At 39.3% G+C, this 26,091-nt stretch overlaps 1 protein-coding gene across 1 annotated transcript; it reads right to left on the minus strand.

Annotated features, from left to right (window-relative positions):
- Nucleotides 1–1,146: 1,146 nt before the first annotated feature.
- On the minus strand, nucleotides 1,147–26,091 carry ZNF674 (zinc finger protein 674). The gene is given in 8 exon segments (XM_090264106.1): nucleotides 1,147–1,916; nucleotides 1,919–2,401; nucleotides 2,404–2,529; nucleotides 2,532–2,636; nucleotides 18,455–18,550; nucleotides 18,868–18,931; nucleotides 18,933–19,013; nucleotides 25,882–26,091. Coding segments are annotated over 8 exon segments (1,935 nt in total).

Here is a 26,091-nt window from a genome sequence, read left to right on the forward strand (position 1 = left end):
ACACACACACACACACACACACTCTTAAAAAGATAAATACAAATATGTTTACTTATATATGTGAATATAATATTACTATCATAAAACTACTTTATTTCTACCACCGAGAATCACTGATATAAATGATGAATATCCATCCTCTCTGTATTTCTTTTACAATGTAAATCATGTGATACATTGTTGTATAATCTTTTTGACTTAACAGATTTCCATAACACTTCTCCCCCAGAGGAGAATTCTTAATTGGTGCATATATTCCACATTTTTTATACAGTTTTAATCAATGGCCTGTTACTGGATATTCAATTTGTTTTACTATTTTAAATAATATTGCTGTGATGGGAGACACTGAAAATGAAAAATCTTTTATTACCTCATATAATGAGGCATAGAATGTAACCACAAAATGATTATCCTTTTTAAAGAGACAAAATAATAATTTGTAAGCACTGTTCCTAAGCAAGTTGTGTTAAAGCCTACAATATGTCTTTTCTGTAAGGGGTCTGCAATTCTGCGCTGAAGATGTTGATAAATATGTTGGAGATCTGTTTGAGCTACTTTCAGGATTCATGCTGACTTGGCTTTTCTCACTCTATTTAAGAAATAAACTGGGAGTTTTCCCTAGCTAGAATTAATACTTTATGCATTATTATACTGTTCTTTTAAAAAGTCATACTTTATTCAACAATAAATATATCTTAATGTTACTAATGACTGTTTGTTTGCAACCTCTGCACCTTTTCCACAAAATGTTTCATATAGAATATGGAACATATTTCTTTCATAATTTCTAACACAGTTTTCTAAACCCATTAAATTATTAGTTCTTCCTCAGCATAGATACTCTGATAAGCAATGACATTTAAATTCTCTGTAAAGGCTTTCCCACATCAAGACACTCGCAGTTTTGCCCTTTTTGAACTCATTGATATACAATTTGCCATGCATGTATAAGAATTCTGTGTGAAAATTGATCACATTTATTATACACTTTTACAATTATACTTTTCTCCTTTTTATTAAGTTAAATGAACATTAAATATTATATGAAGAGTTTCTGATGTTCTTAATCTTTAAGTGTTACTTCCCAAGATGAATCGATATATAATGAAGTATAACTACTGGTGATATTACCCCACTCTGAAGTCACTGAGAGATTTTATCTCCTGAATGACTTCTCTGATGTTTAATGAGAATTGACTTCCCACTGAAGGCTTTGCCAAATTCTCTGCATTCATAGGGTTTCTCTCCTGTATGAGTTCTATGATGTACAATGAGAGTTGATTTCACATTGAACGCTTTCCCACATTGCTTACATTCGTAGGGTTTTTCCCCTGTGTGAATTCTCTGATGTTTAATGAGTGTTGACTTCCTACTGAAGGATTTCCTACAGTCACTGCACTCATAGGGTCTTTCTCCTGTATGAATTCTCTGATGTTTAATCAGTGGTGACTTCTCACTAAAGACTTTCCTACATTCATTGCATTTGTATGGTTTTACTCCTGTATGAGTTCTCTGATGTACAATAAGGGTTGATTTCTCACCAAAGGCTTTCCCACATCTTCTGCATTCATAATGTTTCCCTCCTGTATGAGTCCTATGATGAACAGAGAGGTGTGATTTTCCACTGAAAGTCTTCCCACATATGCTACATTCATAGGGTTTTTCTTTTGTGTGACTTATCTGATGAACAGAGAGGTGTTACTTTCCCCTAAAGCTTTTTCCACACTCACTGCACTCATAAGGATTATCTTTTGTATGCATTCTCTGATTTTTAAGGGGGGTAGGCTTCCCATCAAAGGCTTTCCCATGTGTACTGCACTCAGGTTTCTCACCCATATGAGTCCTTTGATGCATCAGGCTGGACTTACTGCATTTGATACCTTCATAAAAAGCTTGTCTAATGTGTGTTTTTTATATCTAATAAGGTGGTATGAACTCTTAAAAGCTCTTGCACATTCACCAAATACAAATGGTTTCTCTCCTGTATGAATTTGCTTATGTTTAATTAGAGTTGACTTTTGGATAAAGGTTTTCCCACATTCATTGCATTTATAGGGCTTCTCCCCCATATGAGTTCTCTGGTGTGCAATGAGGGTTGACTTCTGGCTGAAAGCTTTTGCACATTCACAGCATTCATAAGGTTTCTCTTCAGTGTGAGTTCTCTGGTGTACAACAAGGTTTGCTTTCTGGATAAATGCTTTTCCACAGTCAAAACACACATAGGGTTTTTCCCCAGTTTGAATTCTCTGACTTTTAATGGCTTGCTTATGGTGGAGGGCTGTTCCACATTGATTGGGTTCAATTAATTTTTCTCCAGGTTGATCTTTATCAAGATTAGAATGGAAGCATAATGTCCAATATACCTGACATTCATCATCTTTCTTTCTTAAATAGCTTTATTTTGACTAAGAAAGTTTAAATTGTGTTTTGAACATCTTTCCCAGTAATAATAATTAAGAAGCCTTTGTCTTATTGAAACAAAGTCTGTGCTGAGATACATAATTTTTCTGCATGTTCTCAATTCTTGCCACTTCCATCCTTCAGTATTTCCTTGTCTATAAATGTAGCTTGCCAAAGAGGTTTATCTTGGCTTTCCTTGTTGCTATCTTTTTGGTCATCAACTTGCCAGAATTCTACGAAGAAATGAAATAAATCATCAAACTTGTAAATGTTTCTACTATAATGTTTTGGAATAGAATTAATTCTAAACATCGTGCTGAGAACTCCTATCAATAAATTGGAGCTGATGTGGATGGAGCCTCCTTAGGCTCTACCACCACCACCAGCACCTCCCCTAACTGAAAATACAAAGAAATGCTGCCTCATATTTAATAAAAATAATTTAAAACACATTCAAGCTCAAAATCAAGAAAATAAATTCATTATGTGTCAAAAGTGAAGTGGGAATATAAAATGGTGGTGTGAACAGAAATTAGAGCATGAGAATTTGCAGGGAAATCCAGACTACAGGGCACAACATTCAGGAATGTAATTTGCACTTAAAGATGGAATCACAAGAGGTTTCCATGCTTGTTTAACAGGAACTAGAAAGACTCCCCACTAGTCAAGGAAATTGGAAATAAGGATATATATATATCCAATTTTCTATATATATATATATATATATGAAATAATAAACCTAGTTCTGTTATGCAATCCAAGTCATTATCAGCATAGTATGGAGATAACAAGCTGAAAAATTAACCTAAGAAGTGGTACTGTTATTAGTAGGTTCCTAACAATGGCAAACTTTCCAAAAGGTATATTCTTATGTTTTTATAGCTTAGGGTTCACAGAACGTCTATGAAAAAACAATTGTCACTGAAGAGCCCCGAGTATGAAATGAAAAATCTCACAAGGAAATAAATCATCATGAGACAAAATTAGCAGATACATTTAAAGACACTAACATTCATAGAAGTTTAGCTAGTAGAACAGTATGGACTTTAAAATAAATATATTTCAAGCATACAAAGAAATTAGGTAAGAACTGGAGTATAAGTGAAAAACATGACCTCTTTGGGAAAAAACAAATATAAATATAAAAGAATCTATAGGTGTTTAAAAAACTAGGGTGGTTGAACTAGTCCCAGATAAAGACATTAAATGAATTAGATGGTAGATCTCGAGAAATCACACAAAATGTAGCATAAAAACTAACACAATGGAAATATGCTAAGAGAAATAGAGAAACGATGAGTTCCAACACGGGTTTAATATAAAATCCAAATGGAAGAATAGAGAAAAAAGGGGAGGGGCAATATATCAAGAAATGGGTTAACAGAGAAGCCTTGAGAGTGCTATAGTTAGAAAGACCTGCTTGGAAGGTTGGCCCTCGGCTAACATCTGGGATATTGGAGTTCAGGAATATCCCTGTTATTCCCTAACTGATAAGGCTACTTGTACATACAATGTGATTTATGCTGAATATTTTCTTTCCTTCTAGGAATCTGGCATTTTGGTATGTGCTAGGTCAAGTTTGTATGTCTGACAAGCCTCTAACAAAAACTGAGGGTGGTAAGTCTCTAATGGGCTTCTCTGGGCATAAATATCACACAGGTTGCTGAATTTTCACTGCTAGGAGAAATGTGCCCTGTGTGACCTTGTGAGGGAGAGGGAGAGCGAGAGCATAAGGAATCCTATACATGAATTCCTCCAGAACCTACCAGTGTGTCTTTTTCCCTTATGATCTAGCTGTATATGCTCACTATACCATTGTAATAAATCATAGCTATAAATACAACTATATGCCAATTCCCATGAGTCCTTCTAGAGAATCTCTGAATCTGGTAGTGATCTTGGGGACCCCTAATCTAGACAAAAAAAAAAAGCCAAAAGATAAAAGAATATTTTCAAAGTCCTGAGAGAAGTTATCATCTTAAAACTCTATCCCTAGATAAATAATTGCAAAGAAAGATGGCAAATAAGACATTTTTGGACAAGAAAAGACAGAGAATTTTCCACAGCCCAACTTAGAATAATGCTTGGTATTTGAAATATTCAGGAGGAAAATGAACAAAGTGGGAGAGGGAGGTAAAGAAAATCTAGCAAACTCAGGAAAAAAGAGGTCAAGATAAAGCAAGATACATACAAAATACAATAAAAAAGAAATACAAATATAGTCGGCGGCGGCGGCAGCCGTCCGTCTCGAGAGACGATGGTGTAGCTTCTTAAGAGTCTATCTGCACCGCCGAGAATGGTTGTGCAGTCCCACTCGGGAGTGACATGGTATCTGTCTCCTCCCGTGTTGAATCGACATCTTGCGATGACGCTGGAGTGTCCTCTCCAGTGAAGCTGAAGCTACAGAGCCTGGGCAGGGTGATATGGAGGGTCTGCTGTTGCCCATGCAGCAGACCCCCCCTCTCTTTGCAGCTGAAGGGTCCAAGGGAAAGACGGAGTCAATACAGCTTGGCTTCAGGTGCGCCGCAGGAGTTGCCAGTGTTGACTACAACGTCAAACCGCCTTAGGGACTCCGGCTCCGGATTTTCTGTCGGGGTTTACTCCCTTAGCCTTTCCCCTGAAGAGGTATGCCGCAAGGCAGCGGAGGTTTTTTGGAATCAGAGTTTTCCTTCTCTGATGTGCCCTGACTGGAAGATCGAACCAGCGACACTTAGCTCGCAGGCCGACGCTCAATCCACTGAGCCAAACCAGCCAGGGTAAATATAGTAATAGTACAATAAATAAATATTAACTAAAGGCCAAGCATATTAAATTGCATTAAAAAATTAGCTCTTTGTTTTCAAAAGATAATTAGAGAAAAATTAGAGAGAACTGTTGAAAATAAAATTATGGAAAGAGGTATACCTGACACTTAATAATCAAAAGAAAATTGGTAAAAGAAGGTTTAACGTTATACAAAATAGAATGCACTTAATGCCAAAAGCAAATGACAGAATATGAGAATATTATAAAGCAATTTCACTTACACTGATGCAAAACTCTTAAACATACAAGGCAAATTGATCCTATTTATGAGAGAAAAAAGGTAATACATCTAGTAATGTTGAAAATGTACATACCCTACTAGGTATTCCAATTGTAGTTATACCATAGAGATATTCTGCAAACGTGAACCAGGATACTTGTACAAGAATGGCAACAAGTATTAGAAACAACCAAATGTCCACCAATAGAGGTATGGATTAATGAATTGTAAAACTCAGACATTACAATGCTATACAAGAGTTAAAATGAATGAACTAAATGTAACATATCGGCATAAGTAAAGCTCAAAAGTACAACACTGAATACAGAAAGCAAGTTGTAGAAGTACCCTCATTGTTTGAGAACACTAATTTGGTAAATTTATAAAAAGAATGTTATATTCATTGCAGATACAAATATATGTATTAAAAGTATAAAAACAAAAATTAGGATACTCATCAGTCTTGATATTGTTGTCCAAAGAGAGAATGAATGAGGGGAGCAGGAGTCAAGAGGGGGGATTTCACTTTTATCTGCAAACCTCTATTTCTTTTATTAAAAGCAAACAATAATGTAGTGTTGATTATGATCTCGGACGCTGAAATAAATCCGGCAGGCAGGATTATTGGTCAGTAACGAACTGAGGACTGTGGCTAGCTCTGACCACCAGCGGAGAGCAGGAAGCCTCGTCCTCTTTTTATTAGGATTTCAAAAGCTACCAGAACAGGGGGTGTGACATTCCAGCCAACAACAGGAGAATTTTACAAGTGAAAGAATTCTTACAAAGTGTCATTAATATGTAAAATACAGCCAGGGTAACTCCTGGTTTAGCTAGCACCTATCAAGGAAGCAAGGTAGACACACTAATCCTCAATGCCAGCTCCATTTTAAGACTTTATTAACAAGGAGGCAGATGGAGTACACAACAGAACCTGTTCTACCCAGGATTCCACGACTCAGTGGCCTCGACAGCCTAAAGCTGAAGGCGGAGACAAGAGTTGCTCATCATCTCCTCAGTCATGGGATGCCACCTGGGTGGAGGGGCATGAGAATGCCCCTACCCAGAGATCTGTCTCCCTGCAACACAATAATACCAAATATCAGTGTTAATATTTGTTAATTCTGGGAGGTAAGTACAGTGTATTTGTTATGGTTATGATTTTATGTACATTTCTACAATTTTAAGAGAAATGCCTTATGGCAGAACTTCTGGAACAAGTGGAGTGAGGACCTCAGTAAATCCTCTCCCCATAAAAGCAATGAAAATACTGGCAAAATTATTAAGATCCATCATTTCAGGACTTTGGAAAATAAAGGCATTCAACAAATTAATAGGATTTACTCAAGAAGAATCAGTGAACCTCAGTAAGAACAGTTAAGTGTGTGGTGTTTCACTTGATGCTACTCAACTCCAACCCCCGGCCCCACCTCTCTGGACCTCAAATCACTGGCTCCCCAACTCTGTGGTCCATGCACAATGAAAATTGGCAGCCTTGCAGCAACCTGAGCAGCTGACCTGTCTTGGAGCTCCATCCAAAGCTCCATCCCCAGATTGCTGTCACTACTTGACCTAACTTGGAGCTCAGATAATAACTCAAATCCATGTGAAGAAATAAAGAACACCAATAAAGGTAACATGCAAGATAGTGTTAATACAGCAGGCGTGGTTCTTTGCTAGTCTGGGAACTTGGCTTTTGGAATGTTCGCTATGTTGAAAAAACTATTTTGCCTGCTTGACATGCTAGACAACTTATTCTTCTGGGTGTATAGATGCCTGACTATTAGATGGTGATGATTTTCTGGCCTGAGGTGCCTATTTTTAGTGGGTCAATTTGGAATCTCCCACACACAAAGTTAAAAAAGGATTTTAAAAATCCTTTCTTGACACTTGGACTTGTCTTGCACTTGTCTTAGACTTGCCACTTGCACTGGTAAATTATAAAGAATCATGATATAGCCCTGGCTGGTGTGGCTTAGTGGATTGAGCACTGGCCTGCGAACCAAAGGGTTGCCTATTAGATTCCCAGTCAGGGCACACGCCTGGGTTGGAGGCCAGTTTCCCATTGAGGGGCGTGCAAGAGGAAACCACACATTGATGTTTCTCTCCCTCTCTTTCTCCTTCCCTTCACCCTCTCTAAAAAATAAATAAATATTAAAAGAAAACAAACAAAATAGAATCATGATATAAAAATACTTGCATATCCATCACTCATTTAAAAACAAATTATTTTTACCTTTGAAATTCATCATGTGCCTATTTTATTCTCTTCTCAGACAATCCTGAATTTTATGTTTATCATGTCTTGACTTTCTTTAGTTTTACAACATTTATTTTCACTCTTTAAGCATGACTTACTTTGATATAAATGAAACTTATTTTTTTTAATCAAGAGAGAATACTGTCTTAGGCTAGTAAATCTAAAATCTCAGATAAAACATAATTGTCTAGAAAAATAACCAGAATTTATTAAAGATACAAAAAATGTGAATAATTACTTAACATTATAAAATTCATGCTGTAATCAAAAGCCTTGTCCTAAGAAAAGGCCATCTTATCCAGATATTTTTGTCGATGATGCAACTTCAGTCAATACAGTTCAGAAACTACAAAAAGAAGGAAAGGTACCCAGTCTATTTTATACAGCTAGTATAATACTGAATACCAAAATAAGAGGACAGCATAAGAAGAGAAAATCTAAGCTCTATCTTACTCTTGAACATTAACACAAAATTCTTAAATATGAGTAAACTGGATTCAATTAATTTCAAAATGCTTCACAACTGAATTTAGTGAAGGAATGCAGGAACAGTTCAAATCAGAAAATCTATTAATATAATCCACCACATTACTAGACAAAAGGAAAAATAATCTCAATGGATGTAGAATATAAGCATTTGAGAGAAAATAACACTTATTCATAATTTAAAAAAATTATTAGCAATAATAATAATAATAATAATAATAATATAGGAATATAAAAGGAGCTTTTGATTAAAGGCATCTTTTATTTTTTTATTTTTTTATTTTTGTTGTTGTTATTGTTTTTTTAAGTATATTTTATTGATTATATTGTTACAATAGTTCCAATTTTTTCCCTTTTGCTCCCCTCCGCCCAGCACCCCCCTCCCCCAACAATCCGCCCCCCAAGTCCATGCCCATGGGTCGTACATACAAGGTCTGCTGCCTTACCCTTTCATATATTCTTCTTCTTTTTTTAATTAATTAATTAATTAATTATTTTAACAATAAAAAATAACAATCCCTCCCTCTCAGACTTAAGACCTTTTATGATCTTATAAAGGACAGTGGGCGAAGGTCTCGAGCTCCTCTAGCTTCTTCAAGCTGGACATGGTCGTCGTCCTACCTATCCTTGGGTCCAGAAATCCCTAATAAGAGTGGGGATGTGGAGGGGAGGGTGGCCTTTCCATATGGGGAAGGATCGTGCAGACTCCAGGTCGGTTGGCTGTCCCCAGACAAAAGTATGCTTGATTTAACAGGTTGGCATCCTTGTTGTATTCTGGAGGCAACAGATTTGGCAACAGGGTTAAAGGACATCATTCAATCCATAACCACTAAATGACAAAAGACAGGTATTAATTTTTCAATATCCCACATTAGGGAAAAGAAGGGCTTCTTTGGAGAAAGGTGTGCCAGGTACATCTCACCCGTCCAAAACTCTTTTGCCCATTATACTTAGTTTGGGCTGAGGAAAATACTTTAGGTTTCCCCCCTCTCAGGCCTCTGGGCTCTTTCAGTCCAAGCCATCAGGACAGAAAAGAGAAACAAGTTTTAAGGTGAAGCCCACAGACCACCTCATTCTTCACCAACCCAGCCACTTAGTTCAGCCAAACCATTGAGTCTCAGGAGGCAGCAATGCAGACAGGATTAAGTGAGGCCTATACGTACAGACAATCACTCAGGTAATGAGATCGTAGGTTTATGCCCTTTGAAAACAGAAAACACATGTTAATTTATGTAACATAACCCACATACAAGTCTCTAAATCTGTAGGACTGTTTTATCGGAAAGATATCCAGTTGCAAGGCATTTGACATTCTTCTTGCCTGTAAATTAAACATCTTTGATAATGCCGCAGACATAGTTTAACTTTCAAAGGAAAACAAATTTTAAATGAAAAGAAACTTTAAAGACAGTTAGCTGCACTACTTTATAGTCTGCCATCGATCATTGTGATTTTCCTTGAGTAATGATTTTTCTCCCTAAGATTACCCTCATTCTCATTAAAAGGACTGCATTAAGTCCATTTTTAATTTATCCTGTTCATTTGCATAAACACAACAAGAGCAGAAAAATGATCACTTATGATCTTTCGTTCTGCTTTGCTGGAACTTACACAAGGAACATTTAGGGTGACCTTCAGTATACCCTTCAGGGCACAGAAGCTGAGCCACATACCTGGCATTCAGCCTTCCTGTACACACATGTCTTTTCCATGTCCTTCTGGTTTTCCATTGTGCCTTAAAGTCCCATCTAGCCATCTTTCAGTAAAACAACCTTTATTACCTCCCTGGAAAGATTGCTGTGGACCACACAATCAACCACGGTACCAGGCCTTTTATCTCGTGAGCTGTTATTACCTTTGAAAGTCATTCCCAGTTCCTCGGGGCTTTTTGGTAACAACCAGAGCCCAAGTATGTCTCCTTTAGGCATGACATTCCAGTCAACGTCTTGGTCAAAAACACCTCTATTAACAAGTGGTCTTGTTAGTTTTATGCAAAGAAACTTATATCATTACTTACTTCTTTAGAATGCCAAACTCTGGAGGGATCAGATAGGGAGAAAAACATACAATGCGAAGGAAAATCTTTGTCCTAGTATTCAGTGAACTGGTATTTCCATTCTTCATATTTTCATTTTTCCCCCGCTAAATTTTTTTTTTGTTTTTCCATTACAGTTGTCCCACATTTTCCCCCCTTCTTGCTTCCCTTCTCCCACATTCAGTCCCCACTCAGTTGTCCATGTCCATGTGTCATTTATACATGTTCCTTGACTAGACCCTTCCCCTTCTTACCCCTTTCTCTCCCTCCCGCCTCCCCCCTTGTTACTGTTAGTCTAATCTTTGTTTACATAGCTCTGGTTCAATTTTGCTCATTTGTTTGTGTTGTTCATTAGTTTCCTGTAATAGGTGACAGCATAAGGTATTTTCCCTTCATTGCCTGGCTTATTTCGCTAAGCATAATTCTCTCTAGTTCCATTCATGTTGTTGCAAATGGTAGAAATTCCTTCTTTCTTTTTGCTACATAATACTCCATTGTGTAAAATGTACCACAGTTTTTTGATCCACTCATCTACAGATAAGCACTTAGGTTGTTTCCAGCACTTGGCTATTGTAAATAGTGCTGCTATGAACATAGGGGTGCATAGGTTCTTTTGAATTGGGGTTTCAGGATTTTTCAGATATAATCCTAGCAATGAAATTGCTGGTTTAAAAGGCAGTTCCATTTTTAGTTTTTGAGGTATTTCCATACTGTTTTCCATAGTAGCTGCACCAGTCTGCATTCCCCCCAGCAATGCATTAGGGTTCCCATTTCTCCGCATCCTCTTCAGAACAAGTTTTTTGTTGATTTGTTGATGATGGCCATTCTGACTGGTGTGAGGTGGTATCTCATTGTGGTTTTTATTTGCAACTGATGGCTAGTGATGTTAAGCATTCTTTCATATGTCTATGGACCCTCTGCATGTCCTCTTTAGAGAAGTGTTTGTTCAGGTCCTTTGCCCATTTTTTAATTGGGTTGTCTGTCTTTTTGGTGTTGAGTCATATGAGTTCTTTATATATTTTAGAAATCAATCCCTTGTCTGAGATATCATTGGCAAATATATTTTCATATATGGTTGGTTTCCTTTTCAACTTGCTGATGTTCTCTTTCACTGAGCAGAAACTTTTTAGTTTGATGTAGTCCCATTTGTTTATTCTTTCCTTTATTTCCCTTGCCTTAGGAGATATATCAGTGAAAATGTTGCTATGTGGGATATCTGAAATTTTCCTGCCTATGTTTTCCTCTAGGACTTTTATGGTGTCACAGCTTACATTTAAGTCATTGATCCATTTTGAGTTTATTCAGGTGTATGGTATAAGTTGGTGGTCTAGTTTCATTTTTTTGCATGTCCCTGTCCAGTTCTCCCAACACCATTTGTTGAACAGGCTCTTTTCACTCCATTTTATGTTCCTTCACCCTTTGTCAAATATTAGTTGACCATATAGAGCTGAATTTATTTCTGGGCTCTCTATTCTGTTCCATTAATATATATGTCTGTTCTTATGCCAGTACCAGACTGTTTTGATTACTGTGGCCTTGTAGTATAATTTGATATCAGGTATTGTGATTCCCCCTACTCTGTTCTTCTTCCTCAAAAGTGCTCTGGCTATTCAGGGTCTTTTTTGCTTCCATATAAATTTTTGAAGTATTTGTTCTAGGTCTGTGAAAAATGTCATTGGTATTTTAATAGGGATTGCATTGAATCTATAAATTGCTTTGGGTAGGATGGACATTTTAATGATGTTCATTCTTCCCATCCATGAGCATGGTATATGCTTCCATTTATTTCTATCTTCCTTAATTTCTTTCTTCAGTGTTATATAGTTTTCTGAGTACAGGTCTTTTACCTCCTTGGTTAAGTTTATTCCTAGGTACTTAATTTTTTTTTGCTATGGTAAATGGGATTTTTCTTTTAGTTTCTATCTCTGAGATTTTATTGTTGGTGTACAGAAATGCCTTTGATTTCTGAATATTGACTTTGTACCCTGCTATTTTTCCAACTTCACTTATTAGGTCGAGTAGTTTTTATGGGGATTCTATAAGGTTTTCTATGTACACTATCATGTCATCTGCAAATAATGACAGTTTTACTTCCTCTTTTCCAATTTGGATGCCTTTTGTTTCTCTTTCTTGTCTGATTGCTGTGGCTAGAACTTCCTGAACTTGTTGAATAGGAGTGGAGAGAGTGGACAGTCTCATCTTGTTCCTGACCTCAGGGGGAATGCTCTCATTTTTTGTCCATTGAGTATGATGTTGGCTTCAGGTTTCTCGTATATGGCCTTCATTATGTTGAGGTATGCCCCTCTATTCCTATTTTGCTGAGAGTTTTCATCATAAATGGGTGTTGTACTTTATCAAATGCTTTTTCTGCATCTATTGATATGATCATGTGATTTTTGTCTTTCATTTTGTTGATGTGATGTATTATGTTTATTGATTTGCGAATATTAAACCATCCTTGCATCCCTGGGATGAATCCCACTTGATCGTGGTGTATGATCTTTCTAATGTGTTGCTGGATCCGGTTTGCCAATATTTTGTTGAGGATTTTACCATCTATGTTCATCAGCAATATTGGCCTTGGTTTTCTTTCTTTGTTGTGTCTGGACCTGGTTTTGGAATGAGGGTAATACTGGCTTCATAGAACAAGTTTGGGAGTCTTCCCCCCTCTTGGATCTTTTGGAATAGTCTGAGGAGGATAGGAGTTAGTTCTTTCCTAAATATTTTGTAGAATTCACCTGTGAAGCCATTCAGTCCAGTGCTTTTGTGTGCCAGGAGTTTTTTGATTATTGCTTCAATTTCACTAGTTCTTATTGGTCTATTCAGGCTTTCTGCTTCTTTTTGATTCAGTTTTGGAAGATGATATGTTTCCAGGAATTTGTCCATTTCCTCAAGGTTGTCAAATTTCTTGCCATACCATTGTTCATAATACTTTCTAACAATCCTTTGTATTTCTGTAGTATCGGTTGTGATTTCACCTCTTTTGTTTCTGATTTTATTTATTTCAGTCCTCTCTCTTTTTTGTTGATGAGCCTGGTTAAAGGCTTGTCAATTTTGTTTATCTTTTCAAAGAACCAGCTCCTGCTTATGTTGATCTTTTGAATTGTTAGTTTAGTCTCTATGTCATTTAATTCTTCTCTGATCTTGATGATTTCCTTCTTTCTACTTGATCTGGGTTTTGCTTGTTGTTCATGCTCTAGTTCTTGTAGTGGTAGGGTTAAATTTTTTGTTAGAGATTCTTCTAGCTTTTTTAGGTAGGCCTGTATTGCTATGAACTTTCCTCTCAGGACTGCTTTCACTGTATCCCATAGGTTTTGGGTTGTTGTGTGTTTATTATCATTAGTTTCCAGAAACTTTTTGATTTCTTTCTTGATGTCATTGTTAACCCATTCATTATTTAATAGTATGTTATTCATTCTCCATGAGTTTGAGTGTTTTTGAGTTTTTTCCTTGAGGTTGATTTCCAATTTTAAGCCATTGTTATCTGAGAAGATGCTTGATATAATTTCAATTTTCTTGAGTATTTGAGTCTTGCTTTGTGTCCTACCATATGGTCTACTTTGAAAATATTCCATGTGCACTTGAGAAGAATGTATATTTTGCTACTTTGGGGTGAAAAGTTCTATATATATAGACTAAGTCCATTTGATCTAGAGTGTTGTTCAGTGCCTCAATATCTTTGGTGTTTCTTTGCTTTGAAGATCTGTCCAATATTGACAATGGGGTGTTAAGGTCCCCTACTATGAGTGTGTTGCTGTCTATATCTTTCTTGGAGTCTTTCAAAATTTTCCTTACATATTTGGGTGCTCCTAAGTTGGGTGCATATATATTTATAAGGGTTATATCTTCTTGATGGATTTTTCCCTTAAGTATTATGAAATGTCCTTCTTTGTCTCTTTTTATGGCCTTTGCTGTGAAATCTGTTTTGTCTGATATAAGTATTGCTACCCCAGCTTTTTTTCATGTCCATTTGCTTGAAATAATTTTTTCCATCCCTTCACTTTTAGTCTTTGTATATCTTTTGTTCTAAGGTGGGTCTCTTGTAGACAGCATATATGTGGGTCATGCTTTCTAATCCATTCAGCTACCCTAGGTCTTTTTATTGGAGCATTTAATGCACTTACATTTAAGGTTATTACTGATAAGTACTTATTCATTGTCATTTTCCCCCTTTGTACTCGTGTTCCTCTCTGTCTCTCTCTGTTTCTTCATCTACTTAAAGCAGACCCTTTAGCATCTCTTGCAATGCTGGTCTGGTGGACATGTATTCTTTTAGCCTTCTTTTGTCTTGGAAACTCCTTATTTCACCTTCCATTTTGAAGGAGAGCCTTGCTGGGTAGAGTATTCTTGGTTGTAGGCCTTTGTTTTTCATAGCTTCAAATATTTTTTGCCATCCCCTTCTGGCTTATAGTGTTTCTGCTGAGAAATCTGATGATAGGTTTATTGGAACTCCCTTGTATGTTATTAGTGTTTCTCTCTTGCTGCTTTTAGGATTCTCTCTTTGTCTTTGAATGTTGCCATTTCAATTATGATGTGTCTTGAAGTGGGCCTGTTGGGGTTCATCTTCATTGGGACCCTCTGTGCTTCCTGGACTTGCATGACTCTTTCTGTCCTCATGTTAGGGAAGTTTTCTGTCATTAGTTTTTCAAAGAGGTTTTCTATCCTTTGCTCTTCTTTTTCTCCTTCTGGAATTCCTATGATACGGATATTATTACATTTCATGTTGTCCTGCAGCTGTCTTAGAACCTCTTCAGTCTTGTTCAGTCTTTTTTCATTTTGTTGTACTGTCTGGGAGTTTTTGTCTACGTTGTCCTCCAGCTCGCTGATCTGATCTTCTCCTTCCTCTAGCCTGCTTTTAATTCCTTCTACTGTGTTCTTCAATTCAGAAATCGTATTCTTCATTTCCTCCTGGCTCTTATTGATAGCTTCTATGTCCTTTTTCATGCTGGTGTAATTCTCAGTAAGTTCCTTGTAGTTTTTCTGGAGTTTCTTCTAGTTTCCGTTGAGCTCATTGAGCTTCTCCATAATTCATGTTTTGAATTCCATGTCTGATAGTTTTCTCTTTTCTATTTCATTTAGCACTCTTTCAGGGGATTCTACCTTTCCTTTCAGTGGGGGGTTGTTTCTCTGTTCCCCTTTTTTTTTTCAAGTCAGTGTATCTGTTCCCCATTTTTGTGACTCCTATTCTTTGTTGGTGTTTCTTAGAATGATCTGCACTTCCTGGATCTGCCGCTGGTGGCATCAGATCAGGTATCAGTGTGGGCCTAGGCAGCCTGTTGGAGACTACTAGAGATCTATTGCCTTTGTCTGTCTCCTTTAGTTGTTAGTCTATTCAATCTGTGATCAGCCATCAGCCTTAAGCACCAAGGGTGGGACAGATCAATTCCTGCATGTGGGGCTTTTGCTTCCCCTCAGGCTGATGCCACTTGGAGGGGAATGGTCTGCCTGCAGTAAGGGGAATGAGTCAGCACTGGGACCCACTGGGTGCTCCCTCAGTTCTCTCCTCAAAGCCACCCTCCCCAAATTCTCCCCAAGCATCTCCAGTCCTCTCTGCCTTCCCTCTGCTTGAGCCCAGGGTAAGTGGGGGCCAAAATATTTTCATATGTGATCCACTTAAGAGCTCTTTTTCTACCGCTATTTCTCTCTGGCTAGCAAGAAACCCTGTGGCTTTTCACTTTGCACAGCTGGATACTATTTTACTTTCCACTCTGTTGCTGTAGGCTGGGAAGCCCAGCTGGGGGTTTAGACCCTGACCTTCTCATGAGGAACCCCCAGCTGCTGAGCTGTTTCTCAGTCCCTTCAGCTGCCACCTGTGTGAGCCCAGCCAGCCCTTCCGCATCTCCGCACTCCCTACTGGTCACATTGTGATATGGCGGCCTTTTCTGTCTCTCCGTGGTTATGAGACTTATCTCCAGCTGGTTATTCCAAATGATTTCTCCAAAATTAAGTTGTAAATCCAGACTGGTCCTGGGAGGTTAGTGTAGCTTCCACTTACTCCTCCACCATCTTGGATCCCCCCGCTCTTATTATTATAAGACTTTGTCCCAAAGGCATATGAACCTCCATAAGACATGGGCTCATCCAAGGCTGTGCATACAAGGGAAGCAGAGTCACACAAAATCTTTAAGAACTGAACTAAACTAAGATTTAAACCACAGCTGAAGTCTGAAACTAATACCTGAGTGACATGTGCATGAGACAAACCTGAAGCAGGGCAGCAAAGGCTTTGAAAACTGCACAAAGACTTAAGCCACCACTCAAGTCTCACTTTAACCGTTGAATGGTGCATACACAACACAGATCCAAAGGAACACAGCAAAGGCTTTGAAAACTAAACTGACCAGAATCAACACCCACAGAAGGTGAGACCAAACTAGTGGTTTGAATCTAACCAGGTATATTACATGACAAATAAATATTTTAAAACATCACCAGCATCTAAGATAGAATCCAAAATTATTCAATATAACAAAGAACCAGTAAAATAAAGAAAATAAAAATTTAACAAAATTGTTGAAGACTTGGGGAGCAGAGGCCAATGTTTAATTGAGCTAAATCCTTATCTTTCATAGAAGGGAGCTAAAACTGAAAGCTCCAGAAATGTAGGTGTGAGGGTATTCCCTGAACCTAGAGAGTTGCTCCTCAGAAGAACTGAAAAACAGAAACTGTGAGAAGAGGCTTCACTTGGAGGTGTGACTGGAAATGCACTAGGATGACTCTAATAATATATTGTTCCATACCTCTACGTAATGTGAGCCCCTATTACTTTTAACATGGTATAATTTTTATATAGGGGAATTGGGACTCAAAAGTTGGATTTCACCTCCAGTTTGCTTTTCCTCCTTCCAGGATACCACTGAAATGATGATGAGATTCATTCATTACAATACCTGGAAACACTGGAAGTAAGGAAAGGCATGCCACCAAAAGACCAGAAATCCTGGCGAATCTTTACAAGGCAGAAGATATGAGAATGACTGAACAATAAAGAGGAAATTGTAGTCCAAAATTCCCCCTGGGAGTAGCTACAGGGAGGAGGATGCAAGTCTGCACAGGGAGGCTTGGAGAGAGAGGATGCTTCTGCCCAGTAGACATGGGCTCTGGGGAAGGCACCCAGGAGTCACCTGGGATCAGCTGGACTAGTGTCTGACTACAGCTGGAGCTCTGACACTAATTTTAACAGCTATTGAAAAACAGATTTAGATTCACTCAATCCGAGGTGGCCCCAGGAGTCTGTATTTCTACTTAGAGCCCGGGCCATGCCCATGCTGCTGGTCCACTGAATAGTAGCAGTATTCTAGATAGACTTCTTTGAGATGGGCACACTGAGTGGCCACTGTGAGTGGGTGAGAAAAAGAAGACTAACACCTAAAGAGTATCTGAATCCCCATAAGGGTGCAGAGCAAAAACAAACAAACAAAAAAACCAAACAGACAAGGAAAAGAACAGCTCTGCCCAGGACTAAGATATGGCTCACTGAAGCCTGCCACCATCAAGTAATGTCCTGTTCAGTTTTTATTTCTTTTTAAAAAATAAATGGATAATACAAAATACAAAAGAGTTGAGTGGGAAGTAAGTACTGATAAGAGGAGGAATCTGAAAACAGGTGGCATCAAGTCAGCTTTGGAAGTCTGAGATGAAATGGGAAAACAAAGACCTGTGTTAATGTTGACACTGTTTTTTCACACTATGAGGGCAGACAAGGACATGTGGGTACCTGGCCTGGTAGAGTTGAAGGTCATTAACAAAGATTTTTGGTCCACATCTACTCTAATAAACCAGGTAGGATAATTTCCCTGAAGTTGAAGACAAGACTCCAAGTTTCAACTTAAAGGGCTCACCATATAGCAAATAAAGAGGAAACATCATGCCAGCATCTGCTTCTCTTCTGATGAAAATGAAAATGTCCAAGAGAGGAGAAAGCCCTAAAAGTTCCAGAGAGGAAGAAGATAGGAGAAAAGGCTTGGCATTTTTCACTAGCAAACCAGGATGCCAGAAGGTAGAGATGGGATCTAAGAAACAGCAGTGGCTTCACTGTCTCCGAACCCTCAGCAAGAACAAGGGGCCTATACAAGGGAAGCAAGTGGGGACATCCTGTAGATATCACAGCAACTTGTTTAATCAGACCTGAGTCATGTCCTTAAGGCGTGGTCTCTGAGAAGAGCTGCTGGGCACACCCCCAAGGCCAAGCTCTCACTGCTCTATTGGATTCCCTCTGCCCTGTCCTCACTGGCTAGCACATGCTCACCTGGACAGCTATGCATTATGGGTTCTCCATCTGCCCTCCTGCCCTCTTCTCCTTGTCCCAACCTGAAGATTATATCTGGTTTAGCCACCAGGTATCCTGTGGAGGGAAAATGACACAGGACTTCTTTATCAATCTTAGAGGCAGTCTAGAACCAAGGCCCATCCTTGCATGCTGAAGATGGTGTGGCCTCTGAGACTGTCCCATGAGCACAGCTAATTGCCCCTCATGCAGAACATTCACATAAAAGGCAAGAGCACAAACATACTATGCAGGGTGTAAACGGGATTATGAATTCTTGACAGTGAGCCTTAGTCCCAAACTAATTCAGGGTTTCAAATACCCCTGAGCATGCAGCAGCCGAAAAGGAGACATGAGTGGAGGTGTTCTAGTCATACCATGGAATGGTCCCTCACCCACAGAGACCAGGTGACTGTAGTTCTCCAGCATGACATCCTTGTAGAGGTTCTTCTGAGTAAAAATCCAGTTGCTGTCACTCTTCCAGGGTGAAGTCCACAAACACGTCCCTGAAGGTCAATGATTCCCACAACAGTGCATTCCTCTTTAGCCCAAAGTGATGGGTTCAGGGTATTGGACATATGTAATGTATATAGAGTACCAACTTTGTGCCTGTCCTAAGTATTTTGATCCTCGCCCCCACCCAGAATCCTGACAGACAAGGACAGTAAAGCACATAGAGTGTAAAGTTAGTCACCCAAGGTCACATATCTAGAAATTAAGGATTATAATCCATGTCATTTGGTTTCCACACCTACATTTTTAAACACCACACTGCATTGCCTTTCCCTATAATTGTTCTTATGCTGTTCACTACCCACAATTTGACATGGTATGGGATACAGAGTATTTATCTAACAAAATTATTTTTAGCTTTATGAAAAAAATAGATCAAGTGTTAGAAATATCTTACACTGGAAATTCATTCTTTCAATACATATTTACTGAATAGTGACCAAGCTAAGTTTTGAAAATGTAAAGATTAATAAAAACAAAGACCTCCTGAACTGAAGGAGCTTCAGTATAGTAGAGGCAAAAGAACAATGCTTAGAAACTCATACATGAGAGGGAGGGAGGTTGGAAAGAGGGAGGAGAGAGGGAGGACTGCCTGCTCTCAGAGGACAATGACAGAGGTAGGACCAGGAACAGAGGGGAGGAAAAAGTCAGTTCTCCTTTGGGCTGACAAAGAAGGTTTTGCATAGGATATAAAACTAGAATAAACAGTTCTAAACACAGCTACTTAATCATGACTGTGAGATTATATATATATTGGTCTCTGCCCCTGATTCCTGGCACAGAGCTTCTAAAACCCTTGTAAACTCACAAGTGATAAGAGCACTAAGCAAATCTTTGGCTCTAATGAGGTGACTCTTGATTGGCTCCTAAATGGAGGCTGGTCACCAGAAAGACCAAGCCATGATTAGAAGCCTGGGAATTTCAGCCCCAACCACTATCATCCAGAGAAAGGAGCAGGGTTGGAACTGGAGTTAATAATTGATCATACCTATGTGAGGAAACTTCAAAGAAATTCCTATAGTAAAAGATTCAGGGAGCTTCCAGGTGAGTGAATATATCCACATACCGGGAGGGTGACACACCCTAACTCCATGAAGACAGAAGCTTCTGTACTCAGGACCCTACCAGACCTCACTGTATGTATCTCTTCATCTTAATGTTAATTTGTAACCGTTATCATATCCTTTATATGTTTACCTGAGTTCTGTGAGCCACTCTAGCAAATTAACCAAGATGGAAAGTCACTGGAACCTCTGGGATCTATAGCCAGTTGGTCAGAAGCACAGTTGTTGGGGGGGGGTAGTCTTGTGGGACTGAGCCCTTAACTTGCGGGATCTGACACTATCTCCAGGTAGCTAGTGTAAAAATTGAAGTAAATTGTAGGATACCCAGTAGCAGAGAATTGCTTGTTGTGGGGAAAAACCTACACACATTTGGTGATCAGAAGTGTCAGAAGTGAAGTGTTCTGTGTAAGTAGTGAAGGAGACTCACAGGAGAAACATAGGAAAGAGAGACACACAGTAGGGAAGAACTGGGTTTTCCTCTATACAGAATGAGACTGAACTAAGTTTTTTCTTTACAACAACCAATGGTTCTAATCTTACCTAATCAATCATGAGACAAACAATGGGAAGACAGAGGGTCTGTGTCTGGCCTGGTCAAAAGATTGAGGTAAAAAAGGAATATCTATGTTTGGTTTGTCACCACCAAACAAATCAGAGACCAATAACCCACTTATTTACACTCTGGATTCAATTCTGACACAACACTTGGTGGTCTTGAATTCAAGGAGACATTTTGCACTTACAAAGTCCCAACAGGCATTAAATGACACCAATTTTACTCAGCTCTTCAGAAGGCTATAAGACAGAAAACACTGTATGCAGAAGGGCACTGACTGACATGTAATGCCAGCAAGGGTGCCCAGAGCAGCTCACCCCCTCCTCTCACTCCTCCCAAATGATAGCTCAGGTGCTACAGATCATGACCACAATGGTGAGGACAGGGAGCTTGGCTTAGAAGCCCTATGCTGTCAAAATTCAAGATATGCAGTCTTTGACCTAAAATTCTCACCTCTAGAAAGTTATTTTCCAGATAAGATATGGATACAAACTGAAATGTACATGGATGTGTATTGCTATGCTGTTTGTGGCATCAAAGGCTACAAATATCCTAAATGTACATCCTTGGCAGAAGGTAATCATATAATGGTATTTCCAGCCAGTGGGATATCAATCAGCCATTTTGGGCAACTTCATCCTCCAGGGAATATTTGGCAATGTCTGTGGAAAACTTTCATTGTCATAACAAAGGGAGCAGGGTGGCGGTGCTGAGAACAAGAGGATAGAGGCCAGCAATGTTGCTAAGTATCTTCCAATGTACACAAAAGCCCTCTGCAACATAGCAATACCTGGCCTAAAATGTCAAGAGTGCTGATTTGAGAAAACCTGGGGCTGACCAAATACGCAGTGAAGTAGAATGACCATAAAAAGGACCAGAATATGCTGTAATATGTGAAAAATAAATAAAAAGAAAAAGGGCCTCTTATATGCATACCTGATATCTGGAAGGATGTATAGAAAATGAAGGAGACAGGGGATAGGGTGAGAGGGAGAATTATTTTTCATCTTTTGTTGAACAATGCTATTATTTGAACTTTTATTACATGTACAAATCACTTTTTAAAATGCTCGATTCAATTTATTAATGCTCTATTTAGAATATGGTTTTTAGAATTTTAGTATGCATATTCTTAAGTGAAAATAGCCAATAATTTACGTCATAGTATCTGCTTCAAATTTAAGGTTAAGTGGCTTCATATAATTAATTGGATTCCTTTTCACCTTTAAAGAGTTGGAGAAGTTGAACATACAAATGACCTGGTCTTTAAAATTTAGTGAAAGTTGTAATTATCTAAAATTTGGGAGGGCAGAAGCGACGTGTGAATATCTTTGAACTTAAAATTCCAACTTCCAGGTGTATTCTCCATAAATACCTGCACTAATGGACAAAGAGATACATAGGAAGTTGTTCAAGAGGCACTGTTCCTGATAAAAAAAGAAAATTAAAAACCTAAGTATCCATCAATAGAGAAAAGGTTAAATGATACATCCATAACACAAAATAGGAAATGAAATACTCTGTATGTATTGATGAGGAACACCACCCAGAATATAATCCAGTGGGAAAAGCAAGATGGGTATGGCGGCAGGATGGCATTGGTGCAAAAACACATACAACATTACATATGTATCTGCTTTTAGTTAAACTGACATAAACGTATCCACACCCTGTTATCACCAAATTGTTAACAGTGGGCATCTTGAGGAAGAATGTGGTACTAGGGGTGGGGGAGAAGAAATAGAGATGTTTTGGTTACTGTTTTTCATGCATATTAAAACATTAAGCATGAATTTACTTTCACTGTTTTAAACATAATGAAAAAGCAAGAATGAACTGGAAGTGAAGAAATGGAAGCAAGATGAGTCTATGTATTTAAACAATCTTCTCAGAGAAGGAAAAGTAAAATGAGGTAAATTTCTCAGAGCCAGAAGCAGATGAGAGAAGTCTATGTCCTATCATTTCTCATTATTTTTTATAAGATTTGTATATTTATTTTTAGAGAGAAGGGAAGGGAGAAAGAAAGAGAGGGAGAGAAACGTCAATGTGTGGTTGCCTCTGCACCCTCCCAACCAGGGACCTGGCCCATAATTTAGGAATGTGCCATGACTGGAAATCACCCCCAACTGGGGATCTGGCCTGCAACCCAAGCATGTGCCCTGACTGAGAATTGAACCTGTGACCTTTTGGTCCATGGAGCGATGCCCAACTCACTGAGCCACCTCAATCAAGGCTATCTTTTCTTACTCTCTCTTTGTGGAGAGGTAAGGATTCGAGAAACCTTAGGTGGATTACAGATTGAACAGAAAACAGACAGAGCAGAGGGAATTAACAGATTTTTCAAGGTTACATTATAGATTCTCCAAAGCTTCCTCAAGCTCACTAGAAACAAAGTAGAGGGTAAATGAGGAACTCACCTGGGACATGGCCATTCTATTCTGCCCTAGACAAAGAATGAAGATCTACAAAGGCAGAATTAGAAGGGTCAGGATCAGTACATAGTCATCAGACCATCATCACCAACCTAACAATAATCACCCTTGCACCCTGGGTAGAATGATCTGGAAACATGGCCTGGTAGAGCCAGCCTATTCCCTTGAGATGTTGCTAAGCATATGTGGGTTTTTGTTTTGTTTTGTTTTGTTGTTCTTTGTTTCCTGGACAGATGTATAACTTGTGCTTAAAAACATTTACTCAGAAGTTCTTAATAACCCTGCACCTCCTTTCTCTCAGTAATTCTATTCCTAGAAATTTATCATAAAAAAACAAGTGAACACAAAGCTGCAAAGATGTTAACTGTAGTTGTTTCCACCATTCAAAAACTTGGAATCAACTAAACCTCTAGCAAAGGGGACTCCATTAAAAAATAAGAAACACAAATAGGAATACCACACAGGCTTTAAAAATGCTGTGGTATCTTGTTTTCATTTCTTAACATGTTTAAAAGCAGATTACAAAAAAGCAACTGCAGCATGATCCCATTTGTTAAGCAGTATTTACATACTAAGGAAGAGCAGTCTGGAAGAGCATTTGTCAAAACGTTGAGTTACCTTTGAGTGATCTCACCTTTTTTTTTTTGTTTCCTTGCATTTCTCATTTTTGACAATGAATATTAATTACTAGTCAAATAAAAATAAAAATTATTACAAATCACCGATCATCACACTGAGCCTTATAGGTGATAGACCCTGAGCAAAGTCTGGAGGACAGGGACATCTTGCTATGGTTTGGAAGAAAGAGACAAACCTGGGCTGAGAGGGCTGGGAGGTGAAGAACTCGGCACCAGTCAGTTCCAGTGGAGCTAGAAACCACTGACCTTGCTCCCTTTGTCCTCTGCCCTTCACTGGCCCACCACTGTCCTGTTCCCATCACATCCCTTCCCACTTTCCCATGATTTCCATTTGGTTGCTACGTTTTTCCTTGTTGGGCAGTTTTGAAAAGAAATTTTCAGCAAGGAACTTTTGTGCAGAGTAACCGTTATTACTGTAGCAATCCCTGCAGCAGCATTGAGGCAAAAGGGTTTAGCACCTGTAGCTTAACAAGTCATGTTCTCCTACCCAGTTATAGAAGCATCAACAGAAGGCAGCAGAACTGGATGAAAGCATACATAGTGAGGACTCTGAAATTAAAAACTAACTGAAACTAAAAACAAATTTTTAAAAACCTATTCTGCACTTTAGGCAGGGTAGAGGAGATTCAACATTTCTGCTATGGGCAGGTGGGATGTTCATACCACAAGACTGTCTCAAAACCATAAATAGCCAGTGGCAAAAGAGGGGAGCATAATGTTGTGCACACAGGTGTGTCAGGAGAGAAAGCCCTGTGAAGCTGGTAGTTATCCTTCCCAGCCTAATCCTGACCTCACAGGTACTATAGCAAGTCACCTCCTTCATGGCAGCACCCCTCCATCTGCCTGTGACTTTAATCTCTCCAATAGTGGTCCAATTTCCCAGTCCTTTAGTATGGTTGGAAGATGAATCAGCATGCCAGCCATGCTATCTCAGCTGGAGGGAGGGACAGAGGTCACTATGGGTCCAGCTCTCCTAGGACCTGCTCTCCTGTGAGCTGCCTCTCTCTGCCCTGAGCACTTTGGTCTAGACTCTGGGCTGGGGCTTCTCCTCTAACTCTCTTCACAGGAGCTGTCTTGTTCCTGAGGAGGCAGGACCAAAGGGTTCAAAGACGAACCCATCTTATCTGGGACCATCAGTTCAGCAGCATATATCTGTCTCTAACCTGGGGAACTCACCTCCTTCTGAGGCCTCAGACTGAGTCTTCTATAGAGTATAGAAGGCCAGGGCAGATAAGCTGGAATCTGAGGTTGCTGAGCAGTGGTCTCAGTTATGTACTGTGACCCTGGAAAGACAATAGCCACACAAGAGATGCAATTAGCAACCTCTATGATGGAGTGAAGTTGAGGAAAACCCAAGTGTTTTACTGGACACCAGTATGCACAGTGCCTCATTCTAGTTTTGTGTTAACATTTGGTAAGAGCTCAATTATTGCCAGACCAGGAGCTAAACAGTGCCTTACTTCAGAAGAGTCTGTGCTCTGGAACCAAACTGACTGTGTACTCTGCCACTTTTATTCAATTAGAAAGGTGAGTGCCTACAATGTGTCTGTTCTACTTTCTTTGTGTTGGAGATACCTCAGAGAACTAAATATCAGAGTTCCCTGATCTTGTAGAGCTATATTCTAGCAGAGGAGACAAGAGAGTAACAAACTTGATAAATAAGTTTAGGTACATTAGAAAGGCATAGTGCTAGACGATAAAAAAGAGATGGAAAAAAAAGATCTCCCGGTTTACTAGCTGTGCAAGTATGGACAGGTTCCCAAGCTTTTGTGTTCTGCCGTCCTTTCTATAAAATGAAGATAATCGTAGTATGATACTTCCTCACCGGGTTATTATGAAGATCAATGTGAAACTCAACGGTGCCTAGCTTTACTAGACACTCAGTAATGGTAGATCAATGAATGCTTCAATCACTCGTTGACCACCCCAGTCCACCCCGCAACAGTCACCCCACCCCTGCCCCGTCATTCGACCCCCATGGGCGCGAACCCATCACCCTACAACAACTAGAATTCTTTCCATCAAACGCTTTTCCAACTCTGCCTCCCCTTACTTTGTTCCCAGGAGCCTACATCTTAGGGTGGAGAACAAGCAGCAGGGCTCCCACCGCCCTCGGGATCAACAGAGTACTTCCATTTCGTCACCCTGTCATGCCAGAGGCTGGGGTCTGGCGCGGCGCATGCGCAGGAGCGGTGTCTCCCTCTACCCTGCAACCAATGGCCAGCATGGCGCCTTTAGGAGACAATGAGTCTGAAGTGCGTCTCTTTGAGGAGAGAAGGAGCGAGAAGAGCATGCGACCATTTTTCGTGACGAATTGCACGAAAGTCTGGGGAAGCATCTCTGGGCAGTGAGAGGCAAGCGGGCTATTCCAGCGCCCCCTTCCCGTCGCTCCGAGGCTGAAGCCCGCTTTCCCCAT

The sequence above is a fragment of the Furipterus horrens genome, unplaced genomic scaffold (genome assembly GCF_987537825.1).
Source record: "Furipterus horrens unplaced genomic scaffold, mFurHor1.1.pri manual_scaffold_17, whole genome shotgun sequence".
NCBI lineage: Eukaryota > Metazoa > Chordata > Mammalia > Chiroptera > Furipteridae > Furipterus > Furipterus horrens.